At 54.4% G+C, this 18,652-nt stretch overlaps 1 protein-coding gene across 1 annotated transcript in view; it reads right to left on the bottom strand.

Annotated features, from left to right (window-relative positions):
• Positions 1 to 18,652, bottom strand: part of BCR (BCR activator of RhoGEF and GTPase) — a 117,852-nt gene that overhangs the window by 48,958 nt on the left and 50,242 nt on the right. The window contains exons 2-4 of the mRNA XM_081037670.1: positions 7,477 to 7,658; positions 1,639 to 1,743; positions 1,101 to 1,286 (exon numbers count right to left, since the gene is read on the bottom strand). Of these exons, the coding sequence (XP_080893796.1) occupies positions 1,101 to 1,286; positions 1,639 to 1,743; positions 7,477 to 7,658 (473 nt within the window). The remainder of the gene's footprint in view (positions 1 to 1,100; positions 1,287 to 1,638; positions 1,744 to 7,476; positions 7,659 to 18,652) is intronic.

Below are 18,652 nucleotides of genomic sequence, written 5' to 3'. Positions count from 1 at the left end.
CTGTCAAACAGATTCCTGGCCAGTTTGGCTCATTGGGCCTTTCACAAATCCTTATTCTGTCACCCACCACCACCTGCCCTTCAGTTTTATGGCACCTAAAGGCAGGGGTATAAAGAGTCTGCTGGGAGACAGACAAACCAGGGTTACAGTCCAGGTAAGTGAACCTTCCATTCCTCAGTCTCTTCACCTGCATGGTGGTGAAGACGTGACCGGCACTCTAGCGCTGCCTCATCTCGGGGGCACTGGGGCACCCGCGGGCCCCCTTGCGACTCTGATCAGAGTCCAGCCCACTACTCAGGAACCAGATCGCCTCACAGCACGAGGCTGTCGGTCGGTCCACACTCCCCAGTTTATAAACCAACCCCTGCTGCATATCTCTAGCCTGTCCACAAGGCCCGGTTCTGATTCCTGCAGGGCACAGGGGATTGCTTCCAAAGTCTCCAGCATGAAATATGCCTCCAGGATATGAAAGGAGACGGCAGCGGGAGCTGGGCCACATGAATGTCCTGTTTTTACCACTTTTCTCTGCCAGGGTCCTCCTATGGGACCAAGGGCACATTTCCCACTACTTTGATTTTTATTGACCAAGTCTCCTCTCCCTACAGCACTTTAAAAAAACCTCTCCAAGAGCCTTGCATTCAGGTAACTACAAAATGAAATGGAGTGATAACCCCTGCTGTTCCTACCTGAGCGTGCCCCTCCATGCTCTGCCCACCCTGACTCTGCCCTGCGTCCACCCCCTGCTCTCCTGGACAGCAGTATCTCTTTGGTCCCAAGCGGCCCTCTGGGGGCAGCTGCAGCAGCCTGGAGACTAGGAACCTTACGTACAAAGGAGCAGAGCCGGGAAGGACGCCGTGACGAAACCAGGGGCAGTCATGTGCTGCGTCCAGTGTGGGTGCTATGGCAGAGACCCCTCCTTGCAACCTGACCTTTGGCATCTGAAGTACTTAGGTACACTCCAGACACTTACTTGTCACTGTCACCTCAGTGTCCCAAGAGCCCTTCGCAGCACACGCCTGCAGGTCTCAGGAGAGGGCTGGGCCCCACCCAGCCGCCCCCACAGCTCGGGAGCTGCCGTGCACCTGCTTCAAGTCACTCACCAGCTTCTGGAAGAGGTCGCCCACGCGCTGCTGGTGACTCCACTGCTGCACGCGGGGGAAGAGCCCGTCATAGAACTCCTTGTGGATCTCGTAGAGCTCAGGCACTTTGAAGAAGATGGTCTCGATCTGCTGGCTCGTCAGCACCGGCTGAGAGGTGGTGGCAGCGGCCTTCAAAGGCTTCATGGGCTGGAAGAGGGCACAGGTGAGGTGACAGGCGACAGGTGAGGCGGCATAGATGAAAGGACATGCCGTTTGTCAGGCGTATGGTATGACCACAGAAAATTATGGTTATGTGAATTATGGGAATTTATTTATAAATTCCATTAAAAATGAAAATGTAAAGCCAGCTCGGGCTGGCACCTGTCTTACACTGGAATCCACTAACCCTTGGGCAGGTCTAACTGCTGCACAGGGGAGATGTTACGACCCTTCCACAGGCCTCAATGAATCCAAGGAGGGTGGATGCCGCCAGGCTGACAGCTGACGTGGGACCTGGGCCAGGTGAACCCCCCTGCTCAGCCCCCTGCACCCTCCTCACCAGCAGCAGCGCCTCTAGGTGGCTCAGGTACGTCTCCTCACTGGCCAAGATTCCAGACAGGACCCATTTTCTCATCTCCAAGCCCTTTTCCAAGTCCAGCTCACTCTGCAGAAGAAACAGACAAAAGTCAGACCCGGGCGATGATACCTGAAGAGATTAGGATACAGACACACAAGAGGAAGACACAGGGAGAAGAGAGCCATCTCTCAGCCAGGGAGAGACGCCTCAGGAAAAACCAACCGCGCCAGCACCTTGACCTTCGACCTCCAGCCTGCAGAACCATGAGAAAGAAATCTCTGTCGTTTAAGCCCCCCAGTTCTGCTACTGTTACGGCCACCTTGGGAAACTCACACAGATGCTGCCGCTAAAGGCACTGGAAACTGCTGTGTGCCTGCCTGGCCACTCCCGTGCTTGCTCCCTGACCCTAGGCAGGCAACGCTTGGTGTCAGAGCTTGGCGGGCCCCATTGTAGTCCCAGGGAGGCAGGGAGGGAGTGGCCCTCCATTTGTTGAAGGTGACGTCATCCACCACCAGGTTTCCCAGCCCACAGGGGAATGTGAGACAATCCCACCGTGGCAGCCATGGGTGTGGAACTTGAGTACTGCTTCTTCAGGCACTTGCTTTCCCACACCTCTCAGGGAGATTCCTGGGAGGAATCTGATTGGGTGCAGGCTCCTGGAACTCAGCACCCGACCTCTGGGGCTGGAGGACTCTCTGTGGGGACGGGGGGCTGTCCTGTGCCTTGTATGGTGTTGAGCAGCATTTCTGGCCTCTATTCACCACATGACAGTAGCAACCCCTTCCCATACCAGGTTGTGACAGCCGCAAATGTCTGCAGACGTTGCCACACTTCCACTGAGGTCCAAATTGCCCCAGGTGAGAAATTCTGGTTTCAAGGAAAAACCTGACTGAGGCCAGCTCGGGCTTCTTGGTGTCACCGCAGAGTCTGGAATCGGGACCAGCAGTGTAGCTCCTCTGTGCCCCCCACCCTGACGTCCCTTTCTACTTTCCTTGCCTGGTGCAAGGGAGGCACTTCGTGGTGCAGATGGCAGGCCCAGCAGGAAGTGCCCAGGGCCAGGCGTCGGGGGACAGAGCAGTAGCGCCAGGCCTGCCCGGTGAGCCCCTTTTGCCGTGAGTGCGTGACATCCTCGCTGCCCACTGGGAACTTCCAAAGAGCGTTCCTGGACCACCACTCTGCTCTGGGAACCTTGTACGCGTACATGAGCTAGGTATGTGCATGTATGTTGCATGTGTGCACACGTGTGCGTGCATGTGCACATACATGCACTTGTGTAGGGGCCAGCCATCAAGGTCTTGGTGGAGAGCCACGCCAGGGAAAGGACACTCAGGTCCCATACCCCACAGTCTCCCTGGGCACACTGGGTGGTGGCTGCATGGGCAGGAACCTCCTGGACACGCTGAGCCTGACCCTGAAACTCCCTGTGCCAGCACAGTGTCTGTAACACGTGACGCTCGATGAAGGTTCACTGAGCCATCAAATCAATGAGTGCATCTAGAACTCCATGCTGGGCCCAGTCAGGGCCGCATCCTTACAAAGCTGAGGGTCCCTCCTGGAACCCTCATCCGCGACAAGCGGGTCCCGGTATCTACAGCTGTCAGTGCAGCCTGCTCCCGGGCCCAATTCAGCAGGTCCTCTACACACGGTGACACGTGGGTAGGGTGGGGGCGCTGACGCCTCTTCTCATCTCAGCGCGCCAAGGCCACACCATGAAAGGGGCAGCACCTAGGGGAAGCAGCTCTGCACTGACCCTGCCTCTGCATCCCAGGGTGTCCAGGTGCGGCTCCGCCCAACCAAGGGAGGAGGTTAAGGTGAAGCGGGGCAGCAGTCACCCACCCAGCCCTGCACGGCCTGACCAACAATGCTGCACTGTGAGTGCACGGTAGGGGGACACGACGGCCCCCCTGACACGAGATGCTGGTGCCCATGTGGGTGGGTGGCCGTGCTGTGCCTCGTTCCCACCCACAGTCTGGAAAGCTGAAAGGAAAAAGAGTGCCGGCAGGCAGGATGGCGCCGAGGCCAGCTCTCCCTGTTCCGAAGGGCGTGGCCAGCTCCAGGGAACATCTGGCTCGGGGACAGTACTGGGCTGGAGAGGAGACATGGGGCACAGGCACTGCTCCTTAGACTGAGAATCTTCTCCTAAATCCTGAGAGGTGCTGGTGGCATCAGACAGGCACAGTTGGGACAGCAGCCAACTCCATCTGGCAGAAGAAAGGGCAGGAGGGAGGGTGCAGGAGACGAGTGCGTAAGGAGCAGGGCGAGGACCAGAGCACTTTATCCCCACCTGCACACATGCCAGTTCTGGACAAGGCGTGTGAATCCAGTCAGCGCCGTGCCGGCGGGAACACTTGTGGGAGGAAGCTGGACGTAAAGGGCAACTGGGAAAGGAAGGCAGCAAGCAGGAAAGAAGGCGCCCGGGAGGGGGCTGGGGCAGGGGCAGGGGCAGGGGGTGGAGGCAAGGGAGGAGCAAGCAACACAAACCTTGATGCTAGAAGAGCAGATAAAAATGAATTAGGCATGATGACAGGAAGGACAAGCTGACTGAGGGACCCAGGTGACCAGAACAGCCACCTGTCAGCCAGCTGCCCAACAAGCAGAGCAGAGAGCTGGAGCTGGAACAGAGCTGCAGGAATGCGAGCAGCAGCAAAACCTCAAGGAGTACCCCTCACCCCCAACCCCAACCTGGGGGAGCGGGGGTGATCAGGGCATAAAAGGCCGGCCATGAAGGTTGGGCTGCTCCTGGCTGGGAGTTCACAGCCAGCACACCTGCTCGACAGAGGACCCTGGCTTCCTCTCTGGGCAGGGGTCGCTCTTTCACTAGCAGGGCTAGACATCGTCCTGGAGCCCATCCAGCAGAGGGCAGGGCTGGCCTCTACACAGGGCCACGTGCCGAGGGGCTCCTGCAGCCCCGGTCCTCCAAATAGAGAGGCACGAGCACGCCGGGCAGGAGGCACGACTCCTGTGCCCAGCCCCGGAGAAACCAACTCAGCAGGCTCTTGGGAGAGAAGGGAACAGGCTGTGCTGATAACAAACACCCCGTTTTCCGGTTTTGCAGAGAAGACAGGTGAAGCCACCACTATCCGTATTTAAGTCAGGGCCCCAGAACCAAGTAACATGGCCAAACTGAGCCACAGGGTGACATTTATGCACCTACAACTGGTGCAGAGCCTCACTGGGGCCCCCAAATAGTCAAAGCACCCAGGACAAGGGAATCCTAAAAGTGAATGAACTTGTGGTTGCTGAGATAAAAGCACAAGTCGGAGTTATACCGTGTTTCCCCGAAAAGAAGACCTTGCCGGACTATCAGCTCTAATGTGTCTTTAGGAGCAAAAATTAATTAAGACCCGGTCTTATATTCCCTGAAAATAAGACCTAGCCGGACCCCAGTCTTATTTTACTATAAGACCCAGGTCCAGCTAGGTCTTATTTTCAAGGAAATACGGTAGACACACTCACTGTGGGGATGGCCAGCAGCAGAATTATAAAGCAGGCCTGTTTGTCTTCAAACATTCCTGTGCCAGCAGTTCCCTTGTAAACATGCAAAACTGACTTCTGAGCAGAGGGGATCAATTGAATACATGCATTTACTCTGGCTTCCCACTGAAAACAAAACAGAAAAACAAACCAACAAAACCCCTAAAACATCTGTGGGGCCTGCCAGCCACCTACTGAGGCAGCACACAGGCACAGCCACTTCTGTAGAGCAGCAGCTGCCCCCAAGCCCACGTGCTTCCTGGGCCCCTCCATGCCCACGACAGGCCCCTGGCTGGAGGCCCGCCCAGCTCGGCCACTTGCTGAAGGCACCTGACGTGAGAAGGTGTGGGCGGGGCTCGTATCTGCCCCTTCTGGCTGAGCCCAGTGTCTCTGGGCCTGCTCCTTGCTGGTCCCCCAGGGACAGGGCCCAGCAGGTCACCGTGAGGAGCCGTCACACAGCGTGTCACAAAGCATGGACACTGGTGAGCAGGGGCTGCTGCTCTCCTTCTCGATGCCTCGACATCCCCCCATAACTGAATTCCTTCAACGACCCCAGAAGGAACGACCATGCTGACCTACAGCCGGGGTGATGCCGGAACTCTTACCCCTTTCCCTGACACTACTGAGGAAAGGTCACTCGCTGGCTGGCAGCTCTGGCCCCAGCCTCCCCACAGTGTCCACACGCTGTCTTGCTTCCTTTGAGCCAGAGGTGCCGGCTTTGCCCTCCCACAGGAGAGGGTCAGTGATCATGGAAACAGCCTGCACAGGGCTTGCTCTTCCCAATGACTCCAGGTCAGTGTAGACGGGGGTTTGAGGGTAGAGTCTGGGGGTGGGTGGCCAAGCCACATAGGGCCCAGGGCACATCAGCCTCCTCAAGGAGCCTAAAAGTGGAGCAAGATTCTGCTGGGTAAAGACAGCCCTCAAGGACGATGGACAAAAAGGACCCGTGCCAAGCTCAGGACTCCACCTACTTTTCAGGGCCCTAAGGATCTTTGCACCAAACCACGCTCCCAAAGCAGGAAGAGAGTGCACCAAGAAAAGCAAGGAAGATGGGGAAAAGTGTCAACTGAGAAATGGGGAAAGCTTCAAATATAGTAGCTGTGTGGCTTCGAGCAAGTTACTTTACCTCTCTGAACCTCAGTTTCCTAATCTGTGAAACGGTGAGACTGGACGTTGGATAAGAAGCCCCACAGGGCAGCTGTGTGTTACACAACAGCTTCCCCTCCCATCCTCATGTTTCAGAATAAGAAGCCTGTGCAGCACTGGGGTCTTTGGAAATCACGGAAGCGTAAGTAAGAAGCAGTCTTGTAGCTTCTTAGAGGCACCAGCCCACGGCAGCCACTGAAGCGAAAAGACACACTAGAAAGTTCTTTGTTGCAGCAACAGGAAAACCAGATTCCTCTAGTTTTTAAACCTGAGTGGAAATCACCCAGAAACAAGCTAAGCAGGTGGGGGAAGGTATCTGCCATTAGGGGCAAAGGGACCAGAAAGAGAGCTGCAACCCACCGCGAGGGCAGCAATCTTCTCAGCCCAAGAAGGAAGCACCTGAGAACTCAAAGGGGTGCCCTTGCCCCAGGGCAAGGGGGTGCGTGTCTGGGCCCCAACGCACCAAGGAAGTGCTCTCCTAAGCCATGGGACCACTGAGAACAGTGCGACTCTGTGCCAAGCGGGGCCAGCATGCCAGCTCTGGGACAACCCCTCTATGTGCCCACAGGCGGGGCCGGCCCAGCGGCCGCTCCGAGTGTGCAGCAGGGCATCTGCTGAATGTGCCACTGTGCACTCGCCACACGACCTCAGGGCTCAGTTCTACAACAGTAAGGTGGAGGTGACAGCAGGACTGTTAATGACAACGAGATCTTGAGGGAAAGGACCTGGTTAAATGGATGGAGTCATTGTCAACACCCCCTTTGGTAAAAGGGAGCAAGTACATTCCACGGAGTGCAGGGACAAGAATCTGGATGTCACCCCTGCTGGCCACCGTGGAGGTCACCACTGGGGGGTCACCACCGCGGGGACACCACCGCGGGGGCCACCATTGTGGGGACACACTGCTGGGGCGACCCTGCAGGTCCTCAGCTCAAGCTGCCTGCCTCCTCCACACTCGGCTGACACAGTCCCATGATGTCCCTGTACCACACATCTAGCAGGCGGTCCCCATGCCCCAGATGAAGGGGTAAGGCAGGAGTTTTAGTGACTCGACATCCAAGCTTGGCTGCTCTGTCACCTACTTGCTCTGCCACCACCTCTGAGCGCGTGGCTGTGCTTCAGGGAGCCGCTGGGACAGGACAGCTGCCTGGAGCTGAGCCCGAGCCCCGTCCCCCACCTGGCCACCGCCCTGGGACTCACGGCCTTGGTGGACTCCAGGGCTCCCGAGGCCAGCGCGTCCCGGCTGCCCCTGGCCTTGCTGCCGAGGTGGGGTGAGGAGGAGGGTGAGTCGTCGATGTAGGGCAGCCCATCCTGGTGCCGGCGCTGCTCCTCGGCCCGGTCTGCGGCACAGCCATAGCCAGGTGGCGTTCCGAATGTCGTATCTGTGTGTGCAGAGAAGCAGCCTGTGTTAGACACAGGGAGGGGGGCTGAGGGCTCGTCGGCTTGGGAGTGTCCACGCCCCGCCTGTCCCAGCAAGTACCCAGCTGACACTGTCACCTACAGGCATCAAACAGGGACCTCAGGGATGCTGACCTCATCTTCACAACCAGCTGGCCCAAGAGCCCGGAGCGAGGAGACGAGGCCCAGCAGCTCACTCCCCAGACAAAATGAGATGGGGCTTTCACATGCTACCTGGGGCAGGCCTGCCCTTGTCCTGGAAGAGGGGCTTGAGACACTATACAAAGGGGGACCCCACATGCTAGTATCTTGCTGTCAGGGACGGTCCTTGTACCCGTCTGTGGGGCGAGCAGCACAGGCCTGCACACCTGCCCAGGTGCAAGCCATGGCTACCATGAACAGCACCCCACACCCACGTCTGCCAGTCCAAGCCCAGCGAATGGGTGCTGCAGCCCTCTCCCCTCCCTCATCCTGTCCCTTGCTGACTCACGGCCCATCCCCCAGGTGGTCTGGTAAAATCCCAGACCATCTTTACCTCACACCAACTATGCCTATGCGAACAGAGGGTGGCTTGTCGTACGACAGGCTCCTTGCCACTGGGGACTATCTGGTTATGGAGAGTAAGATCTCCTTCCAAAGACACCCGAAGACAGTCACCTCCTTCCCAGTGGAACTCACAGAGCCACACCCGTTGGCCTTTCTATAGTTCTGTTCCCAGACTCCCCACCAGGACATCAACCCACAAGGCCTAGCCTGTGCTAAGCCTCAGGTGAAGGCCACTTCTTGACTTCTTCCAAAGGGCACTTTCACAGCCCATGGGGTTCCCAAGAGGTCATACCAATTGGGGAAATGTCAATCAGCTTATGTCACTTTCACCATGACTCACCTGCAAGCAGACCCCCCAAAGGTTACGACCACAGGTGGCCTCTGCAGTGTTCATCTGTCAGATGACAACAACTTCTGCCACCAAACACCCACTCTGGGACTCAGGCTCCAGGTGTGGTGGTACCCAGACCACCCAGGCCAGCTGGGCACAGGGCCACCCACGGACTTCTGGAGCTGACCTGGCCATCCCAGAAGGAGCCAGTTTTCGATTCTTTCCACATGGGCAGCTGGGAGGAGCTGTGGCTGGACTGAGCAGGTGCTCCACGCAGGCTCAGCCTGGATGTGTGCGGCAGTGGCTCCGGAGCCAAGCTGCGGACGCCCCCGCTGGCCACAGTCCCCGCTTCCTCGAATGCCTCTGCCTGTCCCGGGTTTTCTCCCTCCGTGTCCCAGCACGTTGCACACCCGCTAACAGGTGTCCTTAGTCCTAGCAGCACAGCAGCAGCCCCGAGGAGCTGCAAAAACATAATGGAGCCGACCCCAACACAGACCAACTGAATCAGACGCTCAGGGGGGCCTGGGCCCTGTTGGTTAGAAAGGCTTCCCTGGGGACTCCAGCTGGCAGCCAGGGCTAAGACCCGCTGTACTACCCCAACACAACGTCTGGCACTGACCCACCCGCGTCCCGTGTCTGCACAGAGGCGCCAACTGCAAAGGCCAGAATGGGTTCTACCTGTGTGTACGTGTGGCCACAGGAGGGTCCCAGTAAGGGCTAGTTCTGGGTTGAGACGCAGTGGGGGAAGCCCGAGACCTGGGAGGCCTCCTGCCGAATCCCCCAAGAAGCTGTGCAGAGGTGCCCTGGGCTCCTTAATGCATAGGCCATTGAGGGGATTGCAGGAACCAAGACCACCACGTTGCTATTAACACTCAGGCGACCGCAGGACCTTAAGATTTTGCAAAGGCATTCAGCTAGGTCTCACTTAGCAGCCCTGAGGACAACCAGGGAGAGTTCAGTGGTATTAAAAAACCCCAAAACAAAAAAACACAAAACCCTACCCCCCAAAATGATCTGAGTTCAGCTTCTACTTCTTTTGGGGGAATCAGAGTTGTTGTTGTTTTTTTTTCCAATAAATAAAATAAGCACAGAGGTCTTATCCACTCAACATCCAGGATACGAAGCCTATATCACAGCAGCCCCTACTGGAAACCTGCCCACGAAAGGCAGCCTGGTAGGAAAGCCTCAGCTATCAGGTAGGGCTGTCCTCACAACGAGCCCAAATGGTCTCCCTGGGCCATGGGGTCGTCCGTTTCTCAGTTTTCCTGACTTTAAAATCTGAAGTGTGGGGCCAGCTTGGTGGCTCAGGCAGTTGGAGCTCCGTGCTCCTAACTCCGAAGGCTGCTGTTTCCATTCCCACATGGGCCAGTGGGCTCTCAACCACAAGGTTGCCAGTTCGATTCCTCACTCCCGCAAGGGCTGGTGGGCTGAGCCGTCTGCAACTAAGATTGAACACAGCACCTTGAGCTGAGCTGCCGCTGAGCTCCCAGATGGCTCAGTTGGTTGGAGCGCGTCCTCTCAACCACAAGGTTGCCGGTTCGCTCCTGAAAGGGATGGTGGGCTGCGCCCCCTGCAACTAGAAAACGGCAACTGGACCCGGAGCTGAGCTGCGTCCTCCACAACTAAGACTGAAAGGACAACAACTTGAAGCTGAACAGCACCCTCCACAACTAAGATTGAAAGGACAACAACTTGACTTGGAAAAAGGCCTGGAAGTACACACTGTTCCCCAATAAAGTCCTGTTCCCCTTCCCCAATAAAATCTTTAAAAAAAAATCTGAAGTGTGAACTAAACAATTGACGGAGGCGCACTCAGGTCTAAAACGCTCCTGTCACTCTTCAGTGCGGTCAGCTCTGCCTTACTGACCCCGACTCTACCTCCTCCCTTACCCTGCTCCCCACGCTTGCTCTGGACCTGCCTTTTACATTATTAGCTCAGGATTATCAGCACCCACATGTTCTGTCCATGAACCTTTAAACTGATTTGTTTTTATAAATAACAATATATTTTTTAAGTCAACACATTCTTTCTCGTCTTTGTCTGGGTGCTGCGACCTAATTTCCAGGCCAGTGACTACATAGAGGTCACATCCAAGGACATACCAACGCCGAGTGATTCCCCAGTAAGAACTTCAGGGTCACACTCGGGGATCCAGGGCTCACTCCATAGGAGCTGCAAGATTTCACGTTTGTGAAACAAGGTGCTGCTGGCTTAGTGACACCCTGGCAAAAAGCCGGTGTGAGAACCAAGTGCCTGGCCAGTATCAAAAGGGCCACCGATGGCTGTGGACACTTCACCTCCAGCCGGTGAGAGCAAGGGACCAGGCTTTGCAGCCAAACTCCACTGGGCACACATCTCCCCACACCAACGTCTGAGTGACTAATGCTTTTACGCCTGGGATCTGGACGGCCGGTCACCCCTCCGGTGGAGGGTCTCAGCTCCCTGTCCCAGCTAACACAGACTCAGTACCCTTCATTTCATTGATTCCCCCAGACTGTTCCAATGCAAGTGTGATGGGGATGAGGGAAGAAAGCTCTCCATTTCTTTATCCCCCATTCTAACCAGTACGCAAAAACCTGCCTTCCTCTCACACTGGTTTTTCACACCTGAGGTCCCCCCAGCAAACAAGGTCCCCCTCTTCTTGAGCATAAGAGTTTGAAAGCTGCCATCTCCCCAGAACCAGAGGAAAGGAAGAGAGAGGCTCGTTCTTCCCACCTCTACCAGGAACATCCAGCTGGAAAAGCTCCCTGGGCCTCCACAGCTCGGGCAGGACTGGTGGCCACAGCAGTTGCGCACTTCCTGCAAAAATCCACCCAAAGCTGAAACCAAACCCTGGAGAGAGGTGGGTGTGGGCACGGACCCCATCGCTACAGGAAGCTCAGGGAGATGAGGGAGGATCAACGAGAGCTAAGCGGCTGGGGAAGGGGGAGAGCAAGGCCGATTCTGGCCCTGAGCTCTGCAGACAGCGGCTGGCTTAGCGTGGAAAAAGGACGAGCACAGTGAAATAATCGGAAACCTCCGCCTCTCCAGGCAAGCTGGCTTAGCAGCCCCAACCCCACCACGCTACCAATCTATTCTCTGCTGCAAGAAAAACAAGGCCAAAGAAAAAAAAGAAAAAGGGAGGAATAAGTCCCAGGAGGAGGAGGTCCTCCCAGACAGTGCCCAGGTCATGCCCCCTTCTTATACCTCAAGGACAACACTGCTTTAAAAAAAATCTTTCAAATATGTAAACACAGAATTACCATATGACCTAGCAATTTCACTTCCGGGTACAGACTCAAAAGAAAGGAAAGCGGGACTTGAACAGATACCTGCACACTCATGTGCACAGCGGCATTACTCACAACAGCCAAAAGGTGTCCACTGACGGATGGATGGAGAAACAGACTCGGTATGGACATACAATGGGATATTACTTAGCCTGAAGAAGGGAAGGACATTCTGACACCCCCAAAGGTGGATGAACCTGCAGGATATTATGCTCAGTGACTGGAACAGGCCAGTCACAAAGACACACTTAGTGTCTGATTCCACTTGTATGAGGTACCCAAAGCAGCCAACTTCATAGAGACAGAAAGTGGAATGGTGGGTGCCAGAGGGTAGGGAAGGGGGAAAGGGGAGGTGTTGTCTAAGGGGGACAGAGTTTCAGTTTGGGAAGATGAAAAAGTCCTAGAGACGGATGGTGACGATGGCTGCACATTACGAACGTATTTAATACCACTGAACTACCCTTAAAAATAGTTTAAATAGTTCATTTTGTGTTATGCATACATAACCACACAGATGTACACACACAAATTCCTAAGCTCCCTCCCAGCCCGTGGCAATGGTGGGGTGGCTGCGCTGGGGTAGGGCATGAGGGGGACCGCCCTCAATCACCAGCAGCCCTTTGCAACCACATCTGAAATAAGCACAAAACAAGCACAGTATCGAAACTTCCAAGCAGTATGCTCCCCGAGTTGGTAAGAGCAGGCAGGGTGATGGGATATTCCTCTCCCCATGTATTTATCTAATAACGAGGACAATAAAAGAAAGCTTTGCACGTGCTCTGCAGTGGCACGTGCTCTGTCAATGCCACCTCAGGAGGAGCACCTGGCATCACACTCGGGACCACACAAACTGGCACACAGTTTCCAACAACCACACGATGGGTTCTGAGCCATCTCAGCAATTACAGAGTTAACACATCCCCTTTCCTGGGCCTCCTCTTTGCCCACGCACATTTTCCCAATCCTGTGGATGAGATTCCTGCCAGCTGATTTTCCGAGGTCAGAGGAGAAGCTGGCCCATCACAGATCATACCCGGTGCCCACACAGGGCCCCTCGATGACAAGTGAATGGCACGTGCCTGTACCCTCAACACTGTCCTCCCTGCTCGCACACAGCGAGACCACATCTGTCTTGAAAGCACCAGCTGCCTTCAGACTAGTCTCAGTCCCTTCAGCCCCCAACAGCCTGTCCATCTGTCTGTTTGCCTCTTCTCCAAGCCTTTGTTCAAACAGCTCCAATAAATTCGACACTCCCCTCCCCGTTCTCACCGCCACAAGTCAGGGCGCATGCATCTCCCTGAGGCTGCTGCATGCTCAGACCCCCTGGGACCCGTGCTGCAGGGGCTCCCAGGAAATGTGTATAGAACCAAACTCAGACCGCTGGCCACACATCACTTAGGAGCAGCCAAACGGGGGTCCTCGTGGACCCAATGTGACGAAAGGGTCCCCAGATCCTGCTTTCAGATGGCTTGTTGCACCAGAGGTGTGGGATCCAGGACCCCAGCTCCTGGCCCACCCTCTTGCCCATGCATCCCAGCAAGCCCTTGGGAAAACAAAGGTTATGTTCTCAGCCCTCCCTCCCTGCCCAGAATAGAGAGAAACAGCTGGAAAGGGCCAGGGGTATGATTCTCTAATAAACACTGTTCCAGGAGCCAGAGGAAGAGAGGAGGGACACCAGGAACTCGGGTGGGAGAGGCAGAAAGACCACGGGCAGGGCGGTCTCCCGTCCCTGTTTACACTCTCAGCAAACGGCTGAGCTCTATTTATTTACAAAAGTAAAGCGGATACAACACCACCTTCCTTCTGGCGGCTGGGCCAGCTCCTGCAGAAAGGCATCTGCTGAGGCGGGCCTGGAGTCCCAGCCCATCACACCTGCAGAAGCCCTCCTCTCTCAGGCCCATCCTCTCCCCTGGTTCGTGGGCAAACAGCACAGGGGCCGTGGACTGGCGGTGCTGGCTCCTTTTATAGATTCATCCTTGGGGGATGGGGGGGGCTGCCAAGTAGGCATCACCCTGCCAGGAGAGGCTCTGAAAACCACAGCTGAAGTGAAGAGGTCCAGGTCTCACCAACAGGCCCACAGGTCCCAGGGATCAGTGCAACTTCTGGCTCCCACACCTATTCACAGCATAAGCCTTCCTCCCACTGCCCTGTGAGCTGAGAGCAGATTCTATCCGTGGGTCCCGGGGTCAGTGTCCGAGGGCTGGCTCTTCATTACGCAGCAGAACACTGCGCTCGTACGGTGCGGGAATATCTGCGGCGCTTCAAAGAAGTAAGATTCCTGAGCAGTGGCAAAGCCTCAAATCACTGACATATATTTGACAAAATATCCCCTAAAATACCCACTGTCGTTTCCTGGGCGTGCCCTCTGCACTAAGCACAGTGCCAACCCCCCGCACAGGTCATCTCCTTGAATCCCGCCCATCCTCTTCAGGGGCAAACACTTCTAGATGCCCATTTTCCAGACAAGGAGACCGAGTCTCCGAGAGAGGAGCAGGTGGAGCCGATTGCATCCAGGTTCACCTGTGTCACCTGCCTAGTCAGTCACGTTCCAGACACGTTCCAAAGAAAAGACATTTCTAAAAGGCTGAGTTGATGACCCTATGAAGCAGCAATTCCCTTCCTAGGTACATAACTGAAAGAAGTGAAAACAAGGTGTGCAAACCAAAATTTGTACCAGAATGGTCAAGCGGCATTCTTCACAATACCCAAAAGGTAAAACAACTCAAATGTCCACCGGCTGCTGAACAGATAAACCGTGGCACAGCTATACAATGGAGTATGATTCAGCTTCCAAAAGAAAAAGTACTGAGACACGCTCCACACAGAGGAAACCTTGAGAACATGATGCTAAGAAGACAATCACAAAAGCCTGATTTGATTTACATGAAATGTTCAGAACAGGCACATCCTAGAGACAGAAAGTAGATACTTAATGCACATGTGGTTTCCTTTCGGAGGGATGAAAGTATTTTGAAACTAAATAGAGATAGTGGTTGCACAACACTGTGAATATACTAAATGCTCCTGAATTGTTCACTTTAAAATGTTTAGTTTCATGTTATGTACTTTCACCTAAAAAAAAAAAAAAAAAAAAAAAACACAAACCCCCCCCCCCCCCAACAACAACAAAGCCAGATCTGTTTTCATCTCTCGAAAAGGGAACCCGACACACAATCCAGCTGTTTCCTGAAGACCAAGAGCGTCATTCCGGACAGACGTCAGAACTACCTGGCACCCTGACCCCAGGCCACCCGTGGGTAGTGAGAGGCTGCTGTCTTTCTGAGCTATCTGGTTGGTCTTCACGGTGGTTTTTTTGTTTTGTTTTGTTTTCTTTCTCCTCTATGGTCAGGCTGGCAGCTGTTCCTTCTTGCATCTACACTACATGGGTCAAAATTCTTTATAAATAAGGATTAGCCAACACATCCTGGCAAGAGGCCTGCCATCAGAGTCTTTGGTTCTGTGCTAGGAAGGACACAGAAGAGCACCCTGGGATCCTGGGACCTCTCAGCCCTCATGCTGTCACCCCGACAATGACATCACCAGGCCAGCATGGAAAGGCCAGCTGCCCAGACAGAAGGAGGTCACAGCCTAGACCAGCAGCTGCCACACAGAAGGGCTCGAGACTTGTCAAGTCCTCCTGACAGGTCGCAAAATACCCGTCGGGAAAGGCCTGCTCTCCTGGAAGGGAGAGGCCAACAGGTACAACAGCTCTCACGGCTCCTCCCACTCAGGCTTTGGGCTGCAGCTGGTCGGAGACTGAATTACCAGCAGGTCAACTTTGCCTGTGACTTTCAGCACTAAAGACTGAGCGCCCCCACTGTGGGCAAACAAGGAGCCCCAATCAGCACCCAGACTGCTGTTCAAGGACCTTCTATCTCCAAGCACCCATGGGTACCTAAAGCTCCTCAATCCTCAGGGACGGAAAGATCAATTATGCTCTGGGCCTGGGGCTGGAAGCAGCTGGTGCCAGGGCAGGGCAGGCAGAGGCCGGAACCCCAGCTGGGAAGAGCTACAGCCCTTGGCCAGGGATGATGTCATTATTATTCTTCACCACCACCTTGACTCTGCAACAACAGTGTTCACAAAGATTTCTTGGAGGCAGTTTGGCCCCAGACGACCAAACTAACGTATTTATTGAGAACCTAATATTCAGCCAAGATGTACGACACCCTTACTTCATGCCAGGCACTCTGCGGGGCCAGTGAGAGCAAGGACCACATATTCAGCCCCTGGCCTTGGGGGCCGGCAGAATCCCAGGAGTCACGTGACATGTGCATCACAGCAAATCCACCGACAAGAGGCAGCTGGACTTTTAGGCAGGGCAGCAGAGACCATCTCCCCGAGAAAGTGGCCACAGAGCCAAGACCTAATGAAGAAGACAGAGGCAGACGTTGGCTCCCCTGGATAACAAAGGTGGGAAGGTCACTGTAGTTGGTTGAATGGTGGCTCCAAAAAGAAATGCCCACATTCTAACTCCTGGAACCTGTGGATGGGACTTAATTTGGAAAAAGGATCTCTGCAGATGTAATTCAGTTAAGGACCTTGAGATCAGATCACCATGGGTTACCCTATAGATCCTAAATCCAATGACAAGTGTGCTCATAAGTGACAGAAGAGGAGAAGGCTACATAAAGATGGAGGCAGAGATCAGAATGACGTGGTCAAGCATGGGGCCAGCAGGAGCTGGAAGGATCCTCCCTCAGAGCCTCCAGAGAGTATGTGCCTGCCTTCATCTTGATTTTGGACTTCAGCCTCTAAAACTGTGAGAGAAAACACGTTTGTTGTTTGAAGCTACTGCGCTTGTGGTCATCTGTACAGCAGCCGCAGGTGACTAATACAGACGCAGCTCATGGCCTGGAAGTGATGCTGTGGAGTCAGAGAAGGTACAGCCCAGGCCGGGAAAGGGCCATAGGACTTTCTGGAGGTGAGGTCTGTGCGAGATAGAATGACTGAGCCTTCAATCAGAGGAGGGGCTGCAGGACGCCCTATGAGGGAGTCACGAGTTAACTTAGCTGTGGACTCTCCTAGGGATCACAAATTCCGAAAGGCTGGGAAAGGCAACATGCTGGGTATAAGACGAGAGAGGCAGGAAGAAGTAATTTTGTGGAGAGCCCTGGGTAGCAGGCCAAGAACTCAGTCTTTGATTTACGAGGTATCAGGGGCCATGAAGGTCTGGAACAAGAGGGGGGCCCCAGGGGACACAGGGGCAGGTGACTCTCTGGCAGCATGTCTGGGCCTGAGGCTTCTGTGGTGGTCACTCCAAAGGGATGGGTAGAGAGAGGGTCTAGCTTCAGTGGGAGCAGACACCACGACATTGAACACAGAAAGAACAGGCCAGGCGAGGGCGCGGGAACGGAGAGAGGAGGAAGAGCAAAGGCCATGCTGAGTTTCCGGCACCAAAGGCCACCTTGGCAGCAGGAGGCTGGCCAATGAATCACTGGGAAGAGGGTGGGAGGGGCAAGGTGGTGAAAGTGGGCAGTGCCCTTTAAGAGAGGATGGTCTGGGAGTGGCGTGGGAAGTGAGGCAGGAAAGCCATCGGTCGCTCAGGACTGGCAAAGGCACAGGAAGAGGAAACGAGGGCAAGGGAGAAAAGACAGTGTTAAGGGAGGGCTCCCCCAACTGGCAGTGGTCACACTGAGCACGGGCAGGCAGGCTGAGCCGGGAGGGCAGGAAGCACACCTATTCCCCATGTCTGCCTTGGCACTGCCCCCCCGAAGAGGCCTGGGAGGGTTGGGGAGGAATGCATGTACACCCATCATTCACAATGGCTGGAAGGTGGAAGCAACCCGAGAGTCCATCGGTGGATGGATGGAGAAACAAAATGTGGTATACACATAAAATGGACTATTATTCAGCCTTAAAAAAGAAGGAAGTTCTGCAATATGCAAGGCATGGATGAACCTTGAAGATTTTATGCCAAGTGAAGTAAGTCAGCCACAAAAAGACAAATACTTATGATTCCAATTATATGAATGCATTCGTCGCTAGGGCTGCCGTTACAAAATAACATACACTGAGTGGCATACACAACAGAAATTTATTTTCTCACAGTTCTGGAAGCTGGAAGTCTGGAAGGAGATCAGCATGGCTGGGTTCGAGCAAGAGCTCTCTTCCTGGCTTGCACACGGACACATGCTTGCTGTGTGCTCATATGGCCTTGCGTTGGTACGTGTCCATGGAAAGAGAGAGAGCAAGTTCTCTGGTGTCTCTTCTTACCACGACACTAATCCCATCCAGATGGCCCCACCCTCATGACCTCATATAAACCAAATTATCTCCCAAAGGCCCTGAGGAGTTACGGATTTAACATGTGAATTTGGGGGGAGGGAGAAGACACAAACATTCAGTCCATGACATACATGGTACCTAAGATAGGCAAATTCATAGAGACAGCAAGTTGAATGGTGGTTGCCAGGGGCTGGGGAAGGGGAGAATGGAGAGTTATTTAACGGCTAGAGTTTCAGTGTTGCAGGATGGAAAAGTTCTAGAGATGGATGGTTGTGACGGTTGTACAATAATGTAAATGTGCTTAATGCCACTGAACCATACTTAGAAATGGTTAAGACGATAAATTTATGTTGTGTGTATTTTACCACAATTAAAAAAAAAAAAGAATGAACAGCCAGGTTTAGAAATTAAATTTAAAAAAGAAAAGAGCAGTGTTATGGGTTGAATTGTGTCCCCCCCACCCCAATTTATAAGGTGAAGTCCTAACCCTCAGTACCTCAGAATGTGACCTGTGTGGAGACACAGTATTTTACCCAGTTAGCATGAGGTCATTAGGTTGGGGTGGTTCTTATGAAATGGGGACATTTGGAGACAGACTGGCAC

This window comes from Rhinolophus hipposideros, assembly GCF_964194185.1.
Source record: "Rhinolophus hipposideros genome assembly, chromosome: 24".
In the NCBI taxonomy this organism is placed as follows: Eukaryota; Metazoa; Chordata; class Mammalia; order Chiroptera; family Rhinolophidae; genus Rhinolophus; species Rhinolophus hipposideros.
This window is presented reverse-complemented; position numbering and strand designations above follow the sequence as displayed.